The 25,658-nt window shown below is 41.3% G+C and overlaps 1 protein-coding gene across 1 annotated transcript in view; it reads left to right on the forward strand.

Annotated features, from left to right (window-relative positions):
• The window catches only part of ZFYVE26 (zinc finger FYVE-type containing 26), a 61,543-nt gene that overhangs the window by 19,425 nt on the left and 16,460 nt on the right, over positions 1-25,658 (forward strand). The window contains exons 15-32 of the mRNA XM_079126582.1: positions 1,825-2,026; positions 3,226-3,489; positions 4,864-4,983; positions 5,080-5,244; positions 5,813-6,031; positions 6,935-7,037; positions 7,961-8,706; positions 10,016-10,212; positions 11,002-11,106; positions 12,784-12,906; positions 13,280-13,456; positions 14,759-15,005; positions 15,794-15,892; positions 17,817-17,980; positions 18,986-19,122; positions 20,306-20,337; positions 20,989-21,125; positions 22,087-22,307. Of these exons, the coding sequence (XP_078982708.1) occupies positions 1,825-2,026; positions 3,226-3,489; positions 4,864-4,983; positions 5,080-5,244; positions 5,813-6,031; positions 6,935-7,037; positions 7,961-8,706; positions 10,016-10,212; positions 11,002-11,106; positions 12,784-12,906; positions 13,280-13,456; positions 14,759-15,005; positions 15,794-15,892; positions 17,817-17,980; positions 18,986-19,122; positions 20,306-20,337; positions 20,989-21,125; positions 22,087-22,307 (3,458 nt within the window). The remainder of the gene's footprint in view (positions 1-1,824; positions 2,027-3,225; positions 3,490-4,863; positions 4,984-5,079; positions 5,245-5,812; positions 6,032-6,934; positions 7,038-7,960; positions 8,707-10,015; positions 10,213-11,001; positions 11,107-12,783; positions 12,907-13,279; positions 13,457-14,758; positions 15,006-15,793; positions 15,893-17,816; positions 17,981-18,985; positions 19,123-20,305; positions 20,338-20,988; positions 21,126-22,086; positions 22,308-25,658) is intronic.

Genomic DNA, 25,658 nt, shown 5'->3' on the forward strand with positions numbered 1-25,658 from the left:
CATAAATCAGTTGTAAAGCACCCCTGAGTTCAATCCCCAGTATCAAAAAATTAAAAAATAATAAATAGAATGCCAGTTCAATATCCAAGAAGTATAGGGGGCTGGCAAACTAGCATGCCCAGGGGTGTATAGGGGAAGTAGCACTGGAGTAGCAAACAGAAAGACTCAATTTCTCTAAGCTTCAGAATCCTCATTTGAAAGTTGAAGTTAAATATAATACCTGCTTTTCCCACCTTGTAGGAATGCTAAGAGGATTACACATAAACTGTGAGAAATGCAAAAATCCTCAGCATATCATAAAACACTACTCTTCTAATGTTCAAAATTCTTTGGTCTATTTTTAATATTTATGCTGGTCCCTAAACGTGGAGGTCAAAATTTTTCTGTACTGTGAGTTCAGTTAAGGAATAAATCTAGAAGATAGGATAATCTTTCCTCAGATCATTTTAGATCTCATATTTTAGTAATAATGAGAATTATATTCCTCTGGAGAAGACAGGAGCCCCCCACCCCACCCCACCCCACCAGCCTCTTTCTGTTGTTTTGCTTTTTTGGTACTGGGGATCAAACCCAGGACCTCACACACACTATACAAGTACTCTACCACTGAGCTATGCTCCCAGCCCTAAAATTTGGTTTCTTTGATTTCTGTTGTTGTTCCCACCCTATCTTAAACCCAAACCTAAAGGAGGTCACCTGGGAGTCTCATGGTGCCTTTACCCCTAAATGACCTCCATACTCTTCCTTTCCTTTAGCCTTGTTTTCTCTCTCTCTCTCTTTTTTTTTTTTTAATTTAATATAAACTTTATTTTTTTTAACCTGGTTATAGAACAAGTTGTTCATATTATAAGAAAATTCCCAAAAGTATTACTCAGAAAATAAAATTACTTTTATCCCTATTGAATGGAACAACCAATGTTAAAGACAGTATTTTTTGGCAACTATTTTTTCAACATACTATTGTCCTTTCATGTAGCTGAAATTATTTTGAGTCTAGAATTTTGAGTTATGTCTTTTTTTTTTACATTATAATACAAGCATAGACCTTATAATATCAATTTTAATGACCTTGCAGTCTGTTCAAGTAGCATTTAACCATTTTCCTTTTGCCCAACATTCAGGTTATTTTCAACCTTGTAATGGTTGTAATATGCCAAGATAATTGCCTTTAGGTGTTAAGCCTTTGGATTATTTTCTTAACAAAGTTTCTCATAGAAATTACTGGGTCAAAAGACTAAAAATGTCTTTATAGACATTTATATAGATTTTCTTAAATTTGTTTTTAGTCGTAAGTAGACACAGTATCTTTATTTATTTATTTTTATGTGGTGCCTCACATGGGCAAGGTAAGCACTCTACCACTGAACTGTACCCCCAGCCCCATTTATATAGATTTATGTTTGTATAGCTTTATGGATTCCAAACTACTATTCAGGAACAGTTGTGACAGTTTAACTCTATACCACCCCCCACACTGAGGATTTATTTTTACCCTTTGTTATTGTGACAGATACAAAATAGTATTGTTATTTAATTTGTGGATTACTAATAAGGGAAAACATTCTCGCATTTCTGTACTAGTTAGTATATCCTCTGAAACTGTCTACATCTTTTGCTTATTTTATACTGGGCTTTTGGTTTTCTCTCTGACTTTTATGAGTTATTTTTGTATTTGATCTATTCTTTTAACATTCAGTGTTCTTCTGACCCTCCAAAGAAGACATCTGAGGGCCATAGTCCAATGATTGTCAAGACCTACTGTCTCTAGACATTCCCTGACTCTCTGGGCCCACCACAGCCATGCTCCTCCCTCTCCTGTGACAGGTGGTGTTCACGTTCAACCTGAAGTCCTCACCCAGTGCAGGGGAACTCATGTTCATGGAGCGCTACCAGGAAGTGATCCAGGAGCTGGCCCGAGTAGAGCACAAGATTGAACACCAGAACTCTGATGGGGGTAGCAACACCATTCGGAGGACGGGCAGTGGCCGCTCAACTCTACAGGCCATTGGCAACGCTGCAGCAGCAGGTCAGGCTTCTTCCCTGCTGCCCCCTTAATTGGTGAGGTAGCTAGGGAAGAGCAGAGGATGTGAAAGGAGAAATCACTCAAATCATAGGCTCTTCATGAGAACGGGCAGGAATCCGGCCTCATACTGTCTTGAAAAATAGCAATCCCAGCACATTCAGAGTAGTTTTCTAGCCATACCCAACCTTTTCAGCCAGGTGTTCACACATCTGCCACTTCAATAAGCTTGTCCTCTGTGACTTAAAAACATGAATGTGATTCCCACCATGTGTTCTGCAGCCACTATCTCAGGCTTTGGGAAATAGTTAAGTTTATTTTGTGCCTGCACAGTGGTGCACACCTGTAATACCAGCAGCTCAGGAGGCTGAGGCAGGAGGATCACAAGTTCAAAGCCAGCCTCAGCAACCTGGCAAGGCCCTGAGCATCTTAGTGAGACCATGTCTCAAAACAAAATAAAAAAAGGGCTGGGAATGTGGCTCAGTGGTTAAGCACCCCTGAGTTCAATCCACAGTACCCAAAAAAGAAAGTTTTTTTCTTTCACATGTAATTATTGAGGGGTAAAGCACATAATTTTACTGTCTCCAAAATGAAGAGGTTTTCTGTTAATATTTATAGCCCATAGATCCACAGGTCTCAATTTCCCAGCTATGGCTGCACTGCCAAAAAGCTCATCTTCCATTCTGTCTTGAAAGTAGAATCTGGTCCCACATTTTCACATTTCTTATTGGTCTTACTGGCCTATACATCAAATTACCATCACATGTTGCTCCTGTTGCTCCTTATGTCCTCTCAGAAATTTTGTATGCCTGTTTGAAAAATATATAGGCACATCCTTTTTATATTTGTATGTAAATATGCTCTTACAATGAGTGCTGCTTCCCACCTTGCTTTTTTGACAATGAATATTAGATATCTCTTCCAGTTAGCACACACAGACCCACTTCTTTCTTTCTCAGCCTGCTTTTAGACCCTGTTTGGAAGGGGCTCTCCCTCATTTTAGCCATTCTAAGTTTCTCTTGGTCTTCCCGTTCATGACTTGTTTTGATGCTATGAAAGTGAACTGTACATTATGATGGTCCTGATAGTCATAAATCCTGTGCAGAACAGCCTCAACATTTTTTTAAAATAACTGCTTTTTATAATGAAAGTAGTCATTAGAATCCTTTTAACCCCTTGCTTTTACTCCAATGCTGGGTTTCCAGGGATGGTATTTTACTCTATATCTGATGTGACTGACAAGCTGCTGAGCACCTCTGCAGACCCTATCCCTACGCTCCAGGAGGACTTCTGGATAAGCACTACTCTCATGGAACCCACTGCTCCCCTGAGAGAGATTCTAGAAGACCTCAGTCCCCCTGCCATGGCTGCATTTGACCTAGCTTGCTCTCAGTGCCAGCTCTGGAAGACCTGCAAGCAGCTCTTGGAAACAGCTGAACGGCGTCTGCACAGTAGCCTTGAAAACAGGGGTGAGTGGGCTGCTAGCCTTACTCTTCATTCTCAGTTGAGGAGATAAGCTCCTGAGAGACTTGATAACTTCTGCAAGATGAAAGTAATTATTAGGGGTTAGAGGACAAAGATTACTAGTTAAATGTATTCCTAGTTATATGTCCTCATGTCTAATCTGATAGCATAAATATAGTCTGTTAAGAGTCTCCCCTTAATAGATAGAGCAATCTACAGTCATTTGGGGATTTGCTTTCTTGGCTTAGCATTAAATTCAGGAAAGACAAAAGATCTAAAATTGGCATACTACAGTGATACAGTCATATCAGTGTTTATAGCAGCACACTTCACAACAGCTAAATTATGAAATCAACCCAAATGCCTATTAATGGGTGAATGGATGAAGAAATTGTGGGGTGTGTGTGTGTGTGTGTGTGTGTGTGTGTGTGTGTGTGTGTGTAGTGTAGTGTAGAGTTCTACTTGGCCATATAAAAGAATGCAGTTATGGGATTTGCTGACAAATGAATGGAATTGAAGTGACGTAAGCCAAACTCAGAAACTGAAAGGTCAAATGTTTTCTCTCATATGTAAAAGCTAGAGTAAAATAAAGGAAAGGGGGAGGGAAGGATAATAAACATAAAGAACCAATCAAATATAAATTAATAGATAAGCGAAAGGATGTCAATAGAGTAGTGGAAGGAGAACAGGAGAGGAGAGGAGGACAGGAGGGAAAAGGTGGGATCATGAACTGCAATCAGTTTCCATGCATGTATGAGTTTGTCAGGTTGAATCCAACTACCATGCATAACTGTAAAGCTCTAATAAAGAAAAATTCGGGGAAGAAATATGCCTTCCAAAATTGCACAAGATGGCACTGGGGGGTGTTGCTCAGTTAGAGCATGTGCACGAGGTCCTGGGTTCAGGCCCCAGCACCACAGAAAAAGAAGTACAAATAGAATTTTTGCCTTTAGACTGCAGGCCCCTCCTGGGTGAATCTACTTACCCTAAAACCTGGAACCATCATGAATTTATAAGCCCATGTATAAGAGGAAATTCAGTGGCTCACAGTTGCAGGGAGAATCATGCCTTAAGGTTACTAATGTCCCAGAATGTGTAGATGGAATTCTTAGAGGAATCAGGTATATGAAGACAGAATTAGGCAATCAAAGACAGATAGGACACCAGCTCAAGTCCATAACTGAGGGTAATATCAAGGCAAATCTATAAGAAGTGCCCTCAGGCATGAAATAAATCAGATTTTCTGATCATCACCCAAAATACTCCAATTATTTTATCCCTAATATTAGAGAAAATAAAATTATACAGGTAAATACAATGCTGAGTATCAACCTCTGGGAGTATCTAATTTTCTGCATTCCCTTTTCATCTATTTCCAGGTCGACGGCTAGACCAGGTACTCCTCAATGCTGAAGGTATTCAAGGTTTTCCAGTTGTTCTTCAGCAAATTACTAAGATTCTCAATTATCCACTTACATTAGCTGGACAAACTAAATCAGGTGAGTTGCTTCTCTCCCACCCCCAATTTTTATTTTCTCCTGGACTTAGAACACTAGGTCAGCAGCCGATTTCACTTTTTCATTTGCTTTCCATAGAGACTGCGGAAGAAAAGGGAGGAAGCCCTCCCCGGTGCAGCATCACTGAGCTGCTTCAGATGTGCTGGCCCAGCCTTACCGAGGACTGTGTTGCCAGCCACACCACTCTCTCCCAGCAGCTGGATCAGGTTCTTCAGTCACTGAGAGAGGCACTAGCACTGCCAGGTATGGGACTGTCTACTCAGAAACAGATAAGCAGATATGGTCTGAACTGGGGAGAAGCCACAGCTGAGAACAAAGGAGTGTGTTGCAGCTGAGGCCCAGGACTCCAGAACTGGGCTGTACCAAACCTTTAGCTGACCGGACACATCTCAGAACTGAACTTCACCCATTTCCCCACTTCTCACTGGAAAGAATGATTAACACTCTATTAGATGAAACATTTTTCTTATCCTTATGAGAAGTATACCCAGCAGGTACTCAGTATATATTGATCAACCTTCCCAAAAGCTTGTTGTGCTTTTCAGAAAGGTCACTCCAGAGACAGCAGGGCAACAACACAATTATGTTCCCTGATTTCTCCAGACTCAGAGTTCTTCCTGACTGAGCATCACTTGTGCAGATGACCAAATTAGGATGTTATTTCCACCATCTAAGTGTACTTAGACTGAGGCTATTGAATGACCCAGTCAGTGTACAGGAGGCTCGGTTTATGTATTGTTCAGAAGTTGGCTCAAAACTGGATGCGCAGGACTAAAGCTTGTATCCCTTCCCCTGCCATAACTCCTATCAGAGCCCCGGAGTACTCCACTCTCTTCCCTGGTGGAACAGGCAGCCCAGAAAACTCCTGAGGCAGAGGCCCACCCTGTACACATCCAGGCTCAGCTCCTCCAAAAGAACCTGAGCAAACAGACCCTGGCAAACAGCAGAGAGACTGACTACGTGGGCACCTTCTTCAGTTACTGCCACACACTGGCTGCAGTGCTTCTTCAGAGTTTGAGCTCTGAACCTGGTGAGTAGCAAGAAAGAGGAAATGTAGACATGACTGACCTACAGGTATTTAGGGCAAAGTAGAGAAAAGATGATTGACCAAGAGGTTCTGAGTGCAGCAGTAGCCAAGGATGCCAGATTTATAAGATTCTCTTTTTTTTTATTCATCTCTGTTTCCTACATCTTTTCCCTAAGTACAGTTGTATAGCACATGGGAATAGTCAATAAAATCTCATAGAATTAGTGACTCAAAAATATCTCTGTCAGAACTTGGGTTCATTGTTGCTTTAAGGATCCAGTAGAAGAATCAAATTTTTGATATGAGTACCAGATTCTTACTTGAGTCCACAGAGCAAGTACAGGTAAGTCTTTAATCTCAAATCCTAACTGCTCTGAAATCCAAAACTTTTAAGAGCTCCAATCTGATGCCTAAGTGGGAGATTCCACATTTGACAGGTCACAGTCAAAACACAGGTACACTAAAAATATTGTTTAAATTATCTTAAGGCTATGTGTTTATAGTGTAATGAAACAGAAATGAATTTTGTATTTAGACTTGGGTCTTATCTCCATGATATCTCATTATGTGTATGCAGATATTCCAATATGCAAAACACTTCTGATCCCAAGCATTTCACATAGGGGATATTCAACTTGTACTGCATACACTTCATTCAGGTTGAAGTGAGCAAGAGGGGCTAGACCTGCGGTTTTTCTGAGTTAAATGTCTTTGAAGTAGTGGTTTAGTTTAGATAAACTTGTGGTTAGGGTCATGTTGAGGTCCCCTTTGCTTAGCATGAATCAACAGAAGGGCTCTTGGTGTTGTCTTCATTTTGAAATTGTACTTTTATATTGATTCTAAGAAACAAGACTCTGAACTATTGGAGTCCAGTGGTGCAAAAGTCACGTGTCTTTATCTTTATAGATCATGTGGAGGTCAAGGTAGGAAATCCCTTTGTTCTCCTGCAACAGAGCTCTTCCCAACTGGTGTCACATCTCCTACTTGAGAAACAAGTTCCCCCAGACAGGTAGGAGCCACCCCCTTGGAAGTCAGTCGTGACCCTACCTGATTGTTTCATCAGTGACAGCAAGGGCTCAGTGGGGTTATGCTTGGGGTCACTACAGGGAGTGGAACTCTCTTCCATACTTAGCTATTAATTTGCATATACTCTTACAATATGTCAAAAATCAATGTACATTCTTTTTGTCTCTTGTCACTGCTAACATGTGTATTGCAAGTATGAGATGAGTCTAGCATTCTCAGAGAATGCTGATGAGATATAAATTGGTATAACCCCAGAGGAGAAGCAATTTGTTTGTATCTATATATTTATATACCCTTTGACCCACCAATCCATTTGAGGAAATTTATCCTGCAACTTTATTATACATATGAAAAGTAATGTATATACAATAGATCAGAAGACTCCATTGTTCACTAATAGGAGACTAGTTAGGTTTCTGTCATAATGGAATATTTTGCAACTGTGAAAAATCATAAGGGTCCTCTCTACAGAGGGTTAAGGACAGATCTCTCAAATGTGTTATTAAGTGAAAAAGTAAAGGAAAGATCAGTGTGTCTTACAGGCTACCTTTTGTGTGTATGTTTAAGAGGAGAAGGCAAGGGCTGTGGCTCAGTGGTAGGGCACTTGCCTGCACAAGACTGGGTGCAGTCCTCAGTGCTGCAAAAAAAAAAAAAACAAAAAAAAAAACAAAAAAAGCAGGGGACAGGGAGAGAGACAGTTAAGAACTTTCATTTGGAGCTGGGGAGGTAGCTCAGCTGGTAGAGTGCTTGCCTTGCAAGCACAAGGCCCTGAGTTCGATCCCCAGTACTACAAAAAAAAAAAAGAACTTTTATTTGCTTTTGCTGTGTAAATGTAAAGAAATTATAGATTGGGTAATGGTGCCTATGTACTCAGATCTCACATTCCCTCTGCTTCTCTCCCTCCAGGTTGGCAGCCCTTCTGGCCCGAGAGGGTCTCAGCCTAAGTGTACCACAGGTCATTGTCAGCTGCTGCTGTGAGCCCCTTAATCTTTGCTCTTCTCTACAAAGCCATCAGACATCCTCCCTTCTGACCCAGCTGGGTGTCCTGGCCCAGCAGCACACCTCCCACTACCTGGATGACCTCCCCCTTTCTATGCCAAGTTCCCCTCGGCCAACTGAGAATCCCACATTGGAAAGAAAGTCCCATTCTTCCCCCAAGAGCTCATCACCCCCAGCCCTTACCTCCTCCGCCTTGTCCTTCCTTCAGTCCCGCTCAAAACTTTTGGCTACAGTGGCCTGCCTGGGAGCTTCCCCAGGATCAAAGGTCAGCAAGCCCAGCTCACTGTGGAAGGAGCTGCGTGGTCGCAAGGAGATGCCTATGACTGCAGAGCAGATAGCCCAGGAATGTGAGCATCTCCTGGAACAGTTCCCTATGCTCAAGTCCTCCCTCTTGGCTGCCTGGGAACCCCTGTGCAGGCCTTCTGAGGAGAGAAAAAGTCTGGCATCCAGTCTCTGTGGTCAGGCCAGTCTCTCCACTGTCCTTCTGGGCCTGCATTCTCCCACTGCACTGGATGTGCTGACCAAGGCTTTTGAGGAAGCTCTGGTGACCAGAGATTGGCTACGGGCCCTACAGCTCACTGAAGTGTATGGGCGAGATACAGATGATCTGAGTGGCATAAGGGATGCAGTCCTGAGCTGTGCTGTGGCATGTGGTGAGCAGACGTTATGCCTATCTCTTTCTCCAGTGGGAATAATATTTACCAGGCACTAAGTGTATCATCACATTTAATCTTCACAATAATTCTAGAAAAGTACCACGGTAATCTCATTTTACTGAGAGAAGACCAAGGTTCAGAGAGGTTAGAAAACTTGCCCAGGAAAAAAATTTTAAAAAATTTTTTAAAAATTTTAAAATTAAAAAAAAAAACTTGCCCAGGTTGGTAAGTGCTTAAAGTTGAGGTTAGAGTCTAAGTTTATCCTACTCTAGAAGAGGCACACAACCAGTAACCAGTAGCTTCAATCCTGCTTACCAGAATCATTGTAAAGTTCTGTGACTGAAAAATAACCAAGGCTTCATCCTCAGAGGCCCGGGATGGTGTTTAATCAACTGATGATTTTAAACAGATCAGTCCTTTACTTTTTCTGTAAAGGACTTTGTAGGCCATATGATCTTTGTTGCAACTATTCAACTCTACCACTGCAGTGTGAAAGCAGTTGTAGTCTATACATAAAGAAATGAGCATGACAGCATTCTAATAAAATTTTATTTATACAAACAAACCATGTGCTTTAAAAGCTCCCCAGGAGATTTTTATGTGTAATCAGAATGGAAAGCCACTGAGCTACAACACTCCACTAGGGAAAACAAGAGTTAGGTGTGCTGTAGGGAATGGTTTTTGGGTAGGCTTGGCTGCCCTTTGGGAAGGAGAAAATACCTCCTTGAGAAGGTGGGGAAAGCCAGTAAGAGGCTTTATGATGTTAAGTCCTTAGAGTCTGTTTTTTCTATCTCCAGGGTTAGAGCTATGAAATGGGTATGGGTGAGAGACATCTACTAAGTAGTAAGACAGTGAATATCCAAGGAGTGTAACTAGTTTACCCAAAGTAACTTTCAAGTGATCTTACATATGATGCAGAGTAGAAATTGCAGGGAAAATTACACTTCCACTGACAAGATGAGTCTGAAAAAATGTCTGTGTGCAGTATACCAAAACATGGAAAGCTTCTTCTGACCACCTTCCTGCCTTCCTTTTTTCTCTTCTCCTTTGTCCTTATCTACTTCTCTGCCTTCTGAAAGTCCCATGACTATGGTCAGGGTTGCATAAAGGGACACATAGGGGTGTAGGATTTCTCCTTGTCATCTAATGGTTCAAATATAAAAACTAGTTAAGGTCATATGGATCTTGAAGATCTTCCAAGCTCTTGTTTTATAAGATCAAACAAAGCCTTCCCTTAAGAAGTAAACTGGCCTTTTGAGCATTTCTGGTGCTGGACTTGTCTCTGTGCATCATTTTTATCTTATAGACAAGGAAGGTTGGCAATACCTATTTCCAGTAAAGGATGTATCTCTGAGAAGTCAGCTGGCCCTACGGTTTGTGGACAGGTGGCCCCTGGAGTCGTGTCTGGAGATCCTGGCCTACTGCATTTCAGACACAACTATCCAAGAAGGACTAAAGTCTGAGCTTCAGAGGAAGTTGGCAGAACTGCGGGTATATCAGAAGGTACGGACCCTGACATCAAGAGAAGGAAATGGGCTTCTTACCTGTTAACAACCTCTGCCTATGTTCATATGATGGGGAATTTTAAGAAACATAAAATATTGGCTGACTTTTGCCTTGCATCTGGCTTCAGTTCTTAGGTGAATGGAGAAGAGGCCTCCTGTGTGGTTCCTGTTATTTACTCCTGTTATTTAAAATACATTTGCATCAAGCAAGGATAATAACAACAAAATTGTTGTCGAAATGATGTTCTGCAGTCCACAAAAGATTTTTTTTTACATATATAGTTAAGCTTTGTGTGTACTTTATGTATGCCCTTTCTTAAAGATTTTTTAAATTTCAAGAGCCATTTTGAAAGGATGCATGAGAGTGCATCTTGTGGGACAAGGGTACATCCATCTGAAGAGGCTCCTCAGACATTTTTATGCAAAGCTAAAATGCTGCAGGAAAGTCCAGAAGACTATCTTGGGTGGGGTTTTGAGACAGAGCTTGGAAAAAGTGACCCCAGAAAGCTGGACAGGCTTTGAGCCTCTCAGAATTGTCTTCACCAGTAAAAGGACTGATCTTGGCCTTCCATTTAACCTTTGCTACCTGATTTTACTTCCCAGAGAGGTTCACTCTCCTCTCTAAACAATCTTTGGCCCATTTGCTCCCTTCTTTCTCTTTCCTGCAAGTTCTGACACTGGCCTTTGGGGCAGAGATCTCGGGATGACCCTTCTCTGAACTTACCAGTGACTCATTCATAGAAGAGAAGCTACAGTGTTGTTTGATGAGTCTCCTGTCTTTCCTTAGATTCTAGGCTTGCAGGATCCTCCCATGTGGCATGACTGGCAGACCCTGAGGAGCCGCTGTATTGAGGACCCATTATCTGTCATGAATATGATTCTTGAAGCACAGGTACCATTTTCCAGGGTGGTATCCCCTTCATCCTCCATGCAGAGTTACACTCCTTAGCCAGTTGTATAGACCCCTTTCTCTGTATCATCAGTCACTTTTATAATTATATCACGTTCTTTTTCTTTTTTTTTTTTTAATTGTGAAATTTGCCAACATACTGATAAGTGTAGATAATAATGCAATCATTGCTTTTTGTCTTGTCTCCCTTGCATTCATAGTGAACTCTTCTATTCTGTGTACACCAGGTACAGAATGTATACCTAACAGTGGAATTGCTGTGTCATCAGGCATGAGCATCCTCACCTTGACTAGGATAATACCAGATTGTACTGGTTATATTCTTATACACAATTCCTATTGCCCTATATACTCACCAACTTTTTATACTGTCCAGCTTTGATTTTTTTGCCAATAGGATGGTATCTCATTGTTTTAATTTATATTTCCATGCTTAGTAATAAATGTGATGTCTTTCCTGTGTTAATTGATGATTTGAGTAGTAATTAGAATTTTATCTATCTGTTACAAATCTGATATACTGTAGTTCACAATGTAGATGTTCACTGGGCATGATAGTACACACGTGTAACCCCATCTTCTCAGGAGGCTGAGACAAGGAGGATCACAAGTTTAAGCCTAGTCTGGGCAACTTAGGGCAACATAGCAAGACCCTAGGGATAAAGCTAAGTAATAGAGCTTACCTAGCATGTGTAAGGCCCTAGGTTCCCTAGTATCAAAAAAAAAAAAAAAAAAAAGTGAATGCTCATTCAGATGTTCTTTTGTTCAAGAAATATTTACTGGATCTAAAAGGTCTCTGTGCTAGATAGCGGTGAGAACAAAGATAATTAAGTTTAGTCCCTGCCCTAGAGTGGCACATTTTAGGGAGAGGGGTAATGTAAGATGTATCCAGAGATGATTATAATGCAATATGTCAAGTAAGACGTAACCCAAGATCATAGGAGCTTGGATAGGGCTCCTGACATAGCCTGAGAAATAAGGAAACATCCTACTGAAGGCACCCTGGGCAGACATATGGGGAGGGCATCCCAGACACCACCATGCTGGAATCTTTGGACAAATTCCTGAGAATTCCACCCCCTGAAATTTTACTGTAGATTTCACAAATTTAGGGTGGAAAAGTAAAAGGAGGACATGGATGGAATCTAACCCCCAATATGGTTGCTTGGCCCATATAGTATTGGTCCATAGAATTTTTATTTTTCCATATTTAAATCATTGACAAAATTTTAAAATATGGAGTTTTTTTAATTTAAAAAGTTTGTTTTAAATTTTAGAAATCTGACAATACTGGGTCTTCATATGGCTATAGTAAGAGCTGAGCAAGTGCTACCTCCTTTGAAGAATCTTCTCAGTTTTTCCACATCCCCACCCAGGACTGACACCAAGTATTGCTATATGTCATCTGTATATGTTATGATAGAACTGGAAGGAAAATGTTGTAACAGCCAGTCTGCATCAGTCATTTTCTCACTTTACCTTACTACTGTAGTCTTCTAAGTCTGATCTAACTTAAATCCCATAGTGAAGGTCCCGTCAGCATGTACCGAACATTCCTGAGGCTTAGAAGACTGAAGACTGCTGAAAAAATCAGGCAAAAGTTATATGTTAGCAAGACCAGTAACTTAAAGGGATTGAACAAGTTGTGTTTCCTTCTAGGAATATGGGCTGTGTGAGGAGTGGGGCTGCCTATACCCCATTCCAAGGGAGCATTTAATCAACCTACATCAAAAGCATCTTCTCCACCTTCTTGAAAGAAGAGATCATGAAAAAGCTCTGCAAGTAAGCCTCTGATTTTTCTTATTTTTTGTTCAGGAAGGTTAGTTAACTCAGATGACTTTTTCATGCTGAATCCCATGCAGAGTATTTGCTATCTTAGATGTGCCCCTTCATGTCCTTCAAGAGCCAGTTATAGTCATCTTGAGCAGAAGGTGCCTAGCCCTGCTTTAAGTGCTAGATGGAGCAGGTGGGTCCAGGATTCTTCTGAACTCTCATCCTGTCAAAGCCATAGCTCCTTCTTGAAGTTATGGAGGTGGTGAAAAATGAGTGTGGAGAAAGGATTAGCCCAAAATGAAAAACTTAAATATTCCTTTCTCAGACCAAATAAGGCTGGCCTGCAGACCTCACCATTCTCTACTACCTTCTCCTGCAACAGCTTCTACAGAGAATCCCTGACCCCACCATGTGCCTTGAGGTCACAGAGAAGTCCCTTGACCAGCATCCTAGCTTGGCCACTTCACACTTCTTGGCCAACTACCTCACCACCCACTTCTATGGAAAACTGACTAATGTCCGACACTGTGAAATCCAGGCTCTGTACATGGGATCCAAGGTAAGGATAAAGGGAACTTAGGAGAGCATGACTGAGAGGGTGACTGCTGGCCCCTCTCCCACTTTAGATCCTGTGCTCTCAATGACTCTTCAACCAGCACCTGCCAGTCTTGGCCTGTGCTATATAAAATCTTAAGCTAGCATCCCACCATATCCTAGTTGAGTCCTCTAGGACTTGTACTGCCCTTCCTTCAAGAGAATTTTACTTAATTATCTCGAGCTGTCATTAGGCTTTCAATGGCACCTGCTATATCAGTGTGTCTCAGTTCTGACATTTGTTAGGATCATTAGGACTTTTAAAAATACCAGTAGTTGCCTTCCATTCCATACCAGTTAAAACTGGTCTGAGGGACTCTGATATAAGTATTTAAAACTATGTCTTGATAAGCTAGTCTATACTGATGGGAGAGGATTATCTGTCTTGCTAAATAGATGACATAATAGGTCCTTAGCTTTGCTGTATAACCTTGGGGACACTGATCAAAGAAAGTACAAGCTAGAAAAAATAATCCAGTGAAGGAGGGTTTGAAGAAAGAGGGGACCCTCTGGCACTCTTATAATTTTTCTGAATAGCCATTATATATACTATCTCACAAATAGAACAGGTATCAGGAGAGCTGTGAATGTAATGACTTTCCCCTAAGAAAATAAACCTTTTTTTTCCTTTTTGATGCACTGTATCTAAGTTGGGGAAGACCTTTAAAAATTGACAAGGGTAGAACAGAACAAGTGAACCCATTTCAAGCCTAGTCATCATGACCTCTAAAGGGAATTTAGATTCATCATTTACCTGTAGAACATAGGAAATACCAGCTTTAGGCAGCCCACTGACACCACCTTATATTGTTCCTTCTAAGGGCCAGGCAGAGGGTTAGGCCAGGGGTAAGCAGTTCACCACCTGTCTGCCAAATCCAGTCCTCAGCCTGGTTTTGTAAATCAAGTTGTATTGGAACACAGGCACATAACTCATTTATAATAGTTGCTTATGGTTGCTTTTGTGCTGTGTTGGCAAAGTTGAATAATTTCATGAATCCTATGGACTAAGCAATTTACTGCCTTACCCTTTATAGACAGGGATTACCAACCCTTTGTCTAGGTGAAGATCCTTGGGTTACTTCTCAGTTGCCACCCGGAGGATTTAGGTGGGAGTTCAACCTTGCTTCCTGAAAGACTCCTAGCCCCTTGCAGTAATGCTATGGGCCTTTTGGCATCTAGCATCTTTCCCTTTCCCAGTAAGAATCTCATGTTTCTCCTGAAATTTGTGTACTGTTTTCTTTACTCTGTGAATCTACCTCACAAACAGGTTCTGCTGACCCTGCCTGAGCAGCACCGGGCCAGCTATTCCCATTTGTCCTCCAGTCCCCTGCTCATGTTGGAGCAGCTGCTGATGAATATGAAAGTGAATTGGGCCACTGTGGCTGTGCAGACCCTGCACCAGTTACTGACCAGGCAGGAGATTGGCTTCACCATGGATGAAGTTGACTCTCTGCTTTCCAGATATGCAGGGAAAGCCCTGGACTTCCCATACCCTCTGAGAGAGAAACGATCAGGTAACTGCCAACATCCTAAATGGCAATTCAGCATGGAGGAAGAAACACCATGTTATATTCTCCGTTTTCATTTTTTCCTTTTTCATTATTTTGGGTCTGATTGAGAGCGAAAGGAATATATCCAGGAGAGAGAGCTGTCTATTTTATAGGAGATATCTTAGCCTTAGAAGAAAGCAGGAGGCGAGCCAGAATTAAAGGATAGTCAATAACCACTGTGTGCATGACAATATAAATATTTGGGGAACAAATACGCTGGAAATAGCATCTATCTGGCCTTGAAATAGTGGGCCTTGAAATTAAGTGCCATCATTTCTTATGTAGAGGATGCTTTATTCCCAGGGTCACATCAGATATCACTTGTATTTGAGCTGTCTCAGCCTCTTCTAGAATGAAGAAAAATAAGTATGGACTAATGTCACCAGCCAGCTCTTTTTTCTTAGATAATCTTAGAAATCTTAGATATCATAAATAAGTGCATCATTTAATTGTCTTCCACATCCTGCTGGGCATTTTGAGATTTATTTTGTAAAATAAATAAACATTGTAAAATATTTTGTAAAATATTTTGCTCCATTATGTCTTGTGCCTAAACATGGCTCAGTTTTTGAGATGTTTAAGAAAAATGTAGTTCTTAGCTTTGAAGTACCACTGTCCTTCTGTTTATACCTGGTACAATTATAGCATAGCAATCAGTGAGGCCAACAGAGCTTTAAATCTGAATGCCTCGCATGGTGAATAGAGATGCTTATGGTAGACCGATATTTTGTCAGCATTTTCCCTCTCGACAGAATCTGTGATTCACCTCCAGGAAATTGTCCATCAGACTTCAGATCCTGAGACTCTGTCTAGATCATCATCAGCAGAATTCTCCGCTGCTGCTGCTCCTGGTAAGAACTGGTACTGAGAGTTAACCATTTTTCAGTTCAAGTCTGCCTTATCCTGGCCTTCTGATTCTTTTATCTCTTTCTTCATTTACATTTACATTATTTTTTTCATAGTTCATTTCAGCTTTGTATATCCCAGGAGAGTCAACACCCAGTTGACTCTCATTATTGTTATAACATGTCTATAAAGTCTGTAAACACTGAATTAGTGAATCCTGAATTGTTCCAAAGAAAAATATGTGTGTATGTATCTATATACACACACAACATACATCTCACATAGGGTATATTCCTAAATCCTAAAAATAATCCATTCTAGTAGATTCTATTTTCTTTATTTTACAAAAGAGAAAGAGGTTCAGAAGTGACTTCTCTGAGGCACCCGACTAACAAGTGCCAGAGCTGGAATTCAGACTCCATCCACCTGGCCCCAAAACCAGAGCTTCTTACTCTGTGCTGCCCTGTACTGTTTCCATCCTCTGATCACCACATGAGGACTGAGACAAGATGGAAGAGCATCATTTTCTTCAGCATTAACTGAGAACTTGAGTGTTGAGAGACTCAAAATTTTCACCACTCTTGGCATGTCCATGAATGACTGACAGCACTGCAGGGATTGATTTTGAGATTACATATAGATATTAGCAAATAGACAAATTCACAAATACAGAATCAGCTAATAATGAGGATCAACTGTATTTAATCCCTACTTAAATTCTGTTACCCGCACAGGGAACAAGGTCCTTGAAGTCACCCTTTCCACCACCCCCTTCCCCAGTCTCCAGCTTGTGCACAATGGCCTACATGCAGAAGCAGCTCAGCAGTTGTTTTGCCACATGGTCAGAGAAAAGAATGCTTAGAGTCTCTTCTGGGTGCTGCTAAGAGTCAGTGTTTTTCTTTTTCTGACAGCTGAAATTGCTCTCTAGGTGACAAGAAATCTCCTTAGATATGATAAGTCAATGACTGTGGCATACCCTGTCCATACTTGGGGAATTTGCCATGCTTTCTAATACCCAGCAAAGGGAAGACCTAGACTTGCAGGTATATGAGCAGCTTCATGCCCAGTGTAAGACAACCTGAGCAGCTTTGGTGTATTTGTCTGTGGAAGTTTTTTGTTATGGAAAATCTGTAATATGGGAAAGAAAGAAAGTATAATTAAACCTCACCTACTGATCACCTGGCTACAATAATTATCATCCCATCATGACCGCTCTTGTTTCACCTGTTACCCGCCCATCTTCTTAATGGATTATCTTGAAACAAATACCAGGTATATCATTTATAAGTATTTCAGTATAAATTTCCAAAAGGCAAGGACTTTTATAATACAAAGTCATAACACCATTATGATACCTTAAAAAATGAATAATGACTTCTTATTGCCAAACATTCTGTCAGTATTCAAATTTTCCCAGTAAAGATTTTTTTAGAGTTGGTTTTTCTACAGTCAAGATCTAAATAATGTCCACACATGGGATTTGGCTAAAATATCTCTTTAAATTTTTTCTAACAGTAGATTGCCCCACCTCTTTTATTTTTTATTCCCCCCACCTCTCTTTAATTTGGGGAGGAAACTGAGTGATTTGTCCCATAGAGCCACCTATATGCTGGATTTTGCTAGTTGCCTCCCTGTGACAACCTGGTTCTCTATTTCCTGAATGTCTACTATACTGGCCATTAGAGCTAGAAACTTGTCTTGGGTGAGACATGATATTTTTTTGGTAATAATTGATGTTTTGTTGTGCATTTACAACAGGAGACACACAGTGTTCTGTTATCTCTCTTTTGTAACAGAAGCGGGGAATTGATGACCATTAACCGCATCTTTTATTTCAGCGGGGCTTTGTAAAATGGTGAAATTCTATTCTTCCTTCTGAATTATGAATTGGAACATTGATTACCTTTTACCCTGACCTCTGGCTCCCAGGTGTCCCCCTCATACATTCCCCCAGTCCAAGGGAGAAGAGTTTCCCTCAGAGTCAGCCCCTGCTGGAATTTGTGCCTCCAGCAACACCCCCTGCCAGGCACCAGTGGATACCGGATGAGAGCGAGAGTGTCTGCATGGTCTGCTGCAGGGAACATTTCACTATGGTGAGTGGAGTAGGGCCTGGGGGCCACTGCAGGAAATGAAAGGAAAGCTCCAGGTCAGGAGCCTGAGTTCATAAACACCTTCTGTCCCCAGGAGCACAGTGGTATTTCAGAACTATCAAACCTAAGACTTTGCATTTACCTTTGACCTCACCAGGATCTATTTTCTGGATTCAGTCAGGTATTAGACATTCTTGAATAGCCTTAAATTCTAAAATCTTTCCGATGAGATAATGAAGAAGAGGCAGGAGGATCTAGGGAAGTATCAGGGAATCTAGTTTCTAGCTCCGGCTGTGTCTTTTACAGTAAGATAGGTGACCAGGTGGTGGTTATATGTGCTGGATCAGGAAGAAGAGAATCTGGTTCCTAATCCCAGCTCTGCCTCCTAATAGAAATATGACTATAAACTTTTTCAGTACCCCCTTGTAAACTAGGGGTGATATGTTAATTGATTCATGGAACTGTTATGGCTATAAATGACAACAAATGATACCACACTTAGTACAGTACCTGCTTTTAAGATTAACTCAATGTGAATGAAAATGGCAATGATCTGATTTCTCTATCATTTGCTTCCTGTTCATCTATTAAAGAGGTGTAAGCTGTCTATCAGCCTCTCATAATGAAATGAGGTTATAAAAACATTTGGGAGAAGAATGCTTTTTCATCATCATCAGTACTATGTAGAAATGTGATCTTCACTATCTGATATAGTCACTCCTTCTCCATGACTTTTTTGCTATATCTCCACATATTGCCTCATACACAAGTAAAACTTGGCAGAAGCTATTAATTGCAAAACTGTGCATGAGTTGGAACTTTTGCATTATCAGCTGATGTCTTAAAATGGCAGCTTTTGGAGGGCAAGGCCTGGTGTATTCATTTTCAGTAGAGACCCATGCACCAGGTATTCTTAATAAGCCACATGTGACTAAAACCAAGTATAAATGAACTGACTGCAATCTCACCTTTGCTTCTTCCCTGATCTATCCCAATGGCACTCCTCAGTTTAACAGGCGTCATCATTGTCGCCGCTGTGGCCGGTTAGTGTGTGGCTCCTGCTCCACTAAGAAAATGGTGGTGGAAGGCTGCAGAGAGAACCCTACCCGCGTGTGTGACCAGTGCTACAGTTACTACAACCAAGAGTAAGTGTCCTGCAGTGGAACTGATACTGATACTGACCACTACACCCTCCCCCAGGTCCTTACATGCCTAGGAGTTTCATTCTAGAGAATTTTTCAAATCTGGAACACTTCCAGAAATGTTTAATTTAACATCCATAGTGCAATGCCATTAACTGTACAGGGAAATGTTTGTAAACTGATCTTGGTCAGAAGAACTAGTATGAGAAGAGGTCGGGATGAGAGAAAGCAGTGTTCAAGGTTCTTACATGCTGTTCTCTGTGAAATCAGAACTCTTGGCTTATCAGCCCTTCCCAGACTGAGGCCACTGATCTTACAACACATCACCTATTTTCTGCCCACTGGCTTCACCTAGACTCAGAGAATGTTACACCTGCTGAGTATTTAGGTATCACCTATGTTAGCTCTAGTCCTGGCTTGTTACCCACAGTTAGAAGAGCCCTTACACTTTCCCACACATAGTTCACCTGCAGATAAATTTCAAACACTGTTCATACCTGTGTCAAGACAGCTCAAGACCATGTTTGCTGGCTCAGCATCACTAGGTCTTTCCACCTCTGAGAACAAAGGAGCGTGAAATCAAAACTCCCAGAGCACTGGGAATGTGGGCCAAAGCAACTATTCCAGAAGCAAAATTACTTTAAATTCTCCTGTTTTTATTTTACTTAACAGACTTAATTAGATTCCACATTCTGCTCAATAGCATTTTCATGTTGGTTTTTTTTTTTTGTTTGTTTGTTTTGTTTTGGGCGCTGGGGATCGAACCCAGGGCCTACAAGGCAAGCACTCTACCGACTGAGCTATCTCCCCAGCCCCTCATGTTGGTTTTAACATGAACATTTTTGGTCATTATTTGCCATGATGAAATTGCTATAGCTACAAAGTAGAGAATAGGTGGACAGAATCAAGGAGACCAAAGGGAAAGCTATTACAGACTCCAGTAGTAAATGACAAGGGCTCTCACTGAGATAGGGATAAAAAGAGATAGGGACATTTAAAAGGATGTTTAGGAGGTGGAATGAACAAGACATGGTGAGAGATTGATTGTGGTGGTTGAGGGAGAGAAGAGTTATGGATGGTTCCCTGAATCTTACTTGAGTAATAGAGTAAATGCCTGTGCTATACACTAAGCTCAAAACAAAGAGAAGGACTGATTCAGACACTTAATTTTTCTTTCTGTTTCCAGTGCACCAGAAGAGAATTCAGGTCAATTAGAAGGTAAGGCCTAATCACATTCTCCATGACCATGAATATGCTCAGCTTGGCCCTGTCTTCAGTCTCTGCTACAACTGATACACTCAGTGGCAATTCAGTCCAGCTTGTTTGCCAAAGAAAATTCTTGGCCTTCCTATCACTTCTTGATCTCTGCTTCCCTTGAAGCTTATCATTTTAGCCGATCACATGGGCCCATTAAGCTTCCAGCATTGAGAAGGTTAGCAACCAACAAATTATCTTTTCATAGGTTATCTCACCCCACAACCCCAAGTTTCACTTCATTACCATCCTACCACCCAAGTCTTCTTCCTTCCCTCTAGGTAGTCACTGTTAACAGTTTGGTCAGTAGCCTTCCACAGTAGGTTGTTTTTAGAGTATCCATTGGATCAGCCATCTGTTTGAGAACCATATGCCTTTTAGAGTTTCTCATGTGAAGCAGCAGAGTTGTATGACAAACACTGTGACATTCACTCAGGTCTTTGCCTTGTGGGGAGAAGGCTGATGTGTCTAATGGAGTCTCCTTTAGGAAACAAAGGGGTCGAAGGAGAGAGAAAGGGGCCCTCAGATAGCAGGCATGTATTTTGCCTTCAGCTCACCCCTGCTTACTGGCCAGCCAACCAGTGACTGACACATGAGTGACAATTTTCTTCTCAGCACCAGACATCTCTAAGAGTGAAAGCCCTCCATATTCAGCTGTGGTGAGAGTCCCCAAAGTGGCTGAGGTGGAATGGATTTTGAGTCTGAATGAAGAGGAAAATGAACTGGTGCGGAGTGAATTTTACTACGAACAGGTAATAGCAATAAAATATAATGGTTATTTAAGTTTCTTTATGGCATGTAATAGTATGGCAGGAACTACAGCAGTAGGTGAACACAGCCTGGCATGCACTTCCTTACTGTGAAATAGCACGGGAGCTAAGACAAGTAAACTGGTTAAGGCAGAGGTTGAGGAACATTTCAGGGTATGCACAAGAGGAGACCAGAGCAGGCTTTTTGGAAGATTTGGAATTTAAAATGAGTCTTGAGGACCGAGGATATGGCTCAGCGTTAAAGCGCCCCTAGGTTCAATCCCTGGTACCAAAAATAAGAGGAACATGATGAGTCTTGGAAAAGGGTGTGACAAGCAGAAATTTGGGTACTGCAAGAGGAGTGAAAATAGAGGAAGGAAAAAGTACAAAATTAAAATGTCTGAGCAAAGGCACAGTGTCAAAAACTGCAGGGCATGATTGGGGAATTGGAAGTTAATGTGGAGGGAACATAGAGTGTGGCTAGGGAGTGAAAGACTTGAGAAGGACTGCTTACATATAGAGCTGTGAATTTTGCAGTAAGGAATTGGGTGGGCATCAGGGACCTAACAGAGGTTTCCAGTTAGCCGTTAGGAATACTAAGTAGGCCAACAGCATGCTTGTGCTTTGAAACAGACTCCTCAAGGTGTTCAGACAAGCAAGCAATGAGGAGCAATGTGTTAGTGGGACAGTAGACCAGAAAAAGGAGGGGAACCTGTGGACATTCTCAAGAAGTAGGTAATGTGGGCAGAGCTGCCTTCTCCCTTGTAGAGTGACAAACTCAACAGCCAGAACTTAGGCAGTGTTGCTGAAATGAGGTCTGCTGCTTTGCAGTAGAACTTTTGACTCCTCTCAGTATTTTTTGGCCCTTGAAAAGGGGAGGATAATTTCTGCCATTTGTTGTATTTGAAGAATACTTTGGTCCCTAAACTCACTGAGTATGTCTCCCTTCTTCCTCTGCCTCCAGGCCCCCAGTGCCTCCCTGTGCATTGCCATCATGAATCTGCACCGGGACAGCATTGCCTGTGGCCACCAGCTGATTGAGCACTGCTGCAGACTGTCCAAGGGCCTCACCAACCCAGAAGTAGATGCAGGGCTGCTCACAGACATCATGAAGCAGCTGCTCTTCAGTGCCAAGATGATGTTCGTCAAGGCTGGCCAAAGCCAGGACTTGGCTCTTTGTGACAGGTATGTAAGAATCAATCTCCATTCTGTTACATGGAAGTTGTTTTTATCCACTTCTTTTTCTGACACATCAGTATGGTTTTTCACCTCCCCATCCTCTAACAAGACACACTGCAATGTTTGCATCTCACTTTGATGTTGATGAAATACTTTTCTGATCACAAGTGGTCTTCCCACCCTGTCTTGTCAGCCTACGTCCTTTTCTTACCCAGATTGTATCTTTAAAGCAGAGTTTCTGTACTGTACCCTGTCTAAAAGAAAGTAAAGACTTCCCTTGGTTAATTTGTGATTTAAAAAATTTAGGGAAGTACCTTTACTGTCTGTGGAAATTTCTGGCATTTAAGGGAAATGTGTCCTCCCCAAATTCCAGTGATTACTCTTCAACAGAACTTCACCTCAACATTGACCTTAGGGAGTTCTACATAATAGATCCATAAAAGCACCTTTGGAAGTGACTGATCCCTGCCACCATGCCATCTGAGTCATAAAGTATAAGTATCCATGGAAAAGGTGTGACCAGGCCTCCCTCAGGTTCCTGCACAACCTGCTTTGACTTGACAATGAAAACTCGTAATTCCATGCTCATCCACCCAGACGCATGACTCACATCTCATGTTCCCAACATTAATCCTAACCAGACTTGGGAGCAGGGAGTGTAATTTTCACTTAAGTGTAAATGCCTCCCTCAGACACTTGCTCAGAGTCCTTGCCTGTACTCCACCACCTCCTAGCTCCCTATACTCAAGTCTGTAACCCTCTGGGCCTCAGTTCCCTCCTCTATAAAATGAGAATGATGGGCTGGAGATATAGCTTAGTTCATACAGTGCTTGCCTTGCAAGCACAAGGCCCTGGGTTCAATCCCCAGCACGGCAAAAAAAAAAAAAAAAAAAAAAAAAATGAGAATGATAATACTTAATTTCATAGGGTTGTTAGGATAAAATGAAATCATCTGCATCAAGGGCTAAGAAGGCTTGGTACATTCCATGTACTACAAAAAATTTAATTATTCTTTTTACTTCCATTAACAAAACCCAGAAGGTTAAGAAAAGCAAATGAAGGTGGAAGAAAAGAGGAGAGAAATATAGAGGTGCTAGTTTCACTCTTTTATATTGAGACAAAAAATTCTACACCGTTTTTCAATTTGATAAATGAAGAAATAGGTATATGTTAAATAAAGTAAAAAAAAAAAAAAAAAAAAAAAAACACATAAAAAGCACACACATAAAAAGCTACAGTAGGTTCACAATAGCCAGACTATGGAACCAACCTAGATGCCCTTCAATTGATGAGTGGATAAAGAAACTGTGGTATATATACACAATGGAATATTACTCAGCCATAAAGAATGACAAAATTATGGCATTTGCAGGCAAATGGATGAAATTGGAGAATATCATGCTAAGTGAGATAAGCCAATCTCAAAAAGCCAAGGGACGAATGATATCGCTAATAAGTGGAGGATGACACATAAAGGGGGGGAGGGAAGGGTTCATGTTAGGGTTAGAGTTAGGGTTAGGGAGGGGGGCAAGTATGGAGGAAGAAAGTACTGTATAGAGGGTAAAGAGGGGTGGGAGGGGTGGGAGGGGTGGGGGGAAGGGAAAAAATAACAGAATGAATCAAACAACATTACTGTATGTGGATTTATGATTACACAAATGGTATGCCTTTGCGCCATGTACAAACAGAGAAACAACATGTATCCCATTTGTTTACAATAAAATAAAAAAAAAAAAGCTACAGTAGGAGTTTGAGTGGGGAGGATCACTTGAGCCCAGGAGTTTGAAGCAAGCCTGGGCAACATATTGAGACCCCCAGCTCAGTAAATAAATAAACAAACAGACAAGAAAGGACTGGGAATATAGCTCAGTGGAAGATCCCTTGCCTAGCATACACACAGAATAACTACGAAAATAACCAAAAAGATTACTGGACAGGGATGACAATATTAGGGGGGTGGGGGGAAGAGAACCCTCTCCATGTAAAAGATAGAAAACAAAAGAAATACAGAAAAGGGGTTAACACAAAAGTGAAAATATAGCCAAATGTATCTCAAACATCAGTAATTAAATGAGATAAATTTACTTATTAAAAGAAAAAGAGGGGTGGGGGTGTAGTTCAGTGGTAGAGCACTTGCTTAGCACGTAAGAGACCCAAGTTCATTCAATCCCTGGCAACATTAAAAAAAAAAGGAAAAAAGTACTTTGGGAGGGGAAACAAAGGTAACTTCAAGTCCTATATGTCTTTTAAAATCTGGTGCAGATGGAGGAAATACTCATTTTAGACTGAGGGCAGCAGAAATAAAGGAAGGATTCCACAGGATCCTTACCCACCCCAGGGTGTCTTGGGCTTTCTTGGTTCCAAATCACACCTCTTTCTCCCCCTCTCCGTATTCACATATACTCATCGTAGAGAACCTCTGTTGCCCCTTTACAGTGGAAGAGGATTCATCTGCCGCCATGCAAACCAGTTAAGAGCCCTTGGTTTGCAGAGTTTTCTACTGTTTTTAACTCTTGCCTCCTTCTGATAGACAAACAAAAAAAGATACATATTTAAAAACAAAATCCGTATCATTTATTTCAAATATTTTCATTTTCCAAATGTATTTACATACTATGGTTCCAAATCTGCTTTTTTACACTATACTTTTTCCCTTCCTTATCCCTGCAAGGTGAAGAATTACTCACTAATGAACAGAATCCCTTGCAGCGAACAAGTCAGGATCCACAGGGTTTTTTGCTGAAACTACGGGACAAGATTCAGGAACCGTAGGCGTGGGCTTGTTTCAGGCAACACTGAGACAGAATGGTGCAGTCCTCCGGGTTCTCTGTCTTCATAACATTTTTCCACCAGGCAGTCCTGGTGGGCTTTGAGGAGGACCCATCCTTAGGCCAGGGAGAGGAGTCAAGTCCCAGAGATGAGATTAAAAGGGTCAAAATGCCTCTGCATAGCAGCACCTCCAGGAAATGGCAGTAATATGATCTCTGTACTAACTAGGAATATAGGACATCGATGCTGCAACCTCCAAAGTAAGCAGGGTTCCAAAGGACTAAAAGTCAAATGGGTGGGCTGGGGTTGTGGCTCAGTGGTAGAGTGCTCACCTAGCACATGTGAGGCCCTGGGTTCGATCCTCAGCACCACATAAAAATAAATAAAATTAAGCTATAAAAAAAGAGTTTACTTAAAAAAAAAAAAAAGCAAATGGATAACTTGTAAGCCCCCAATATTCAATGTAAAGGTCTTATCGCAAATAGAAACCCTGAGTATCCCTATTGTAAACAATAATGAACATTTAATGAGTGCTTGAAAAAGTTTTAAACACTGTCTTTTACTTAAGGTATTTTGTTTTATTCTTAA

The sequence above is a fragment of the Sciurus vulgaris genome (genome assembly GCF_902686455.1).
Source record: "Sciurus vulgaris genome assembly, chromosome: 2".
Taxonomy (NCBI): domain Eukaryota; kingdom Metazoa; phylum Chordata; class Mammalia; order Rodentia; family Sciuridae; genus Sciurus; species Sciurus vulgaris.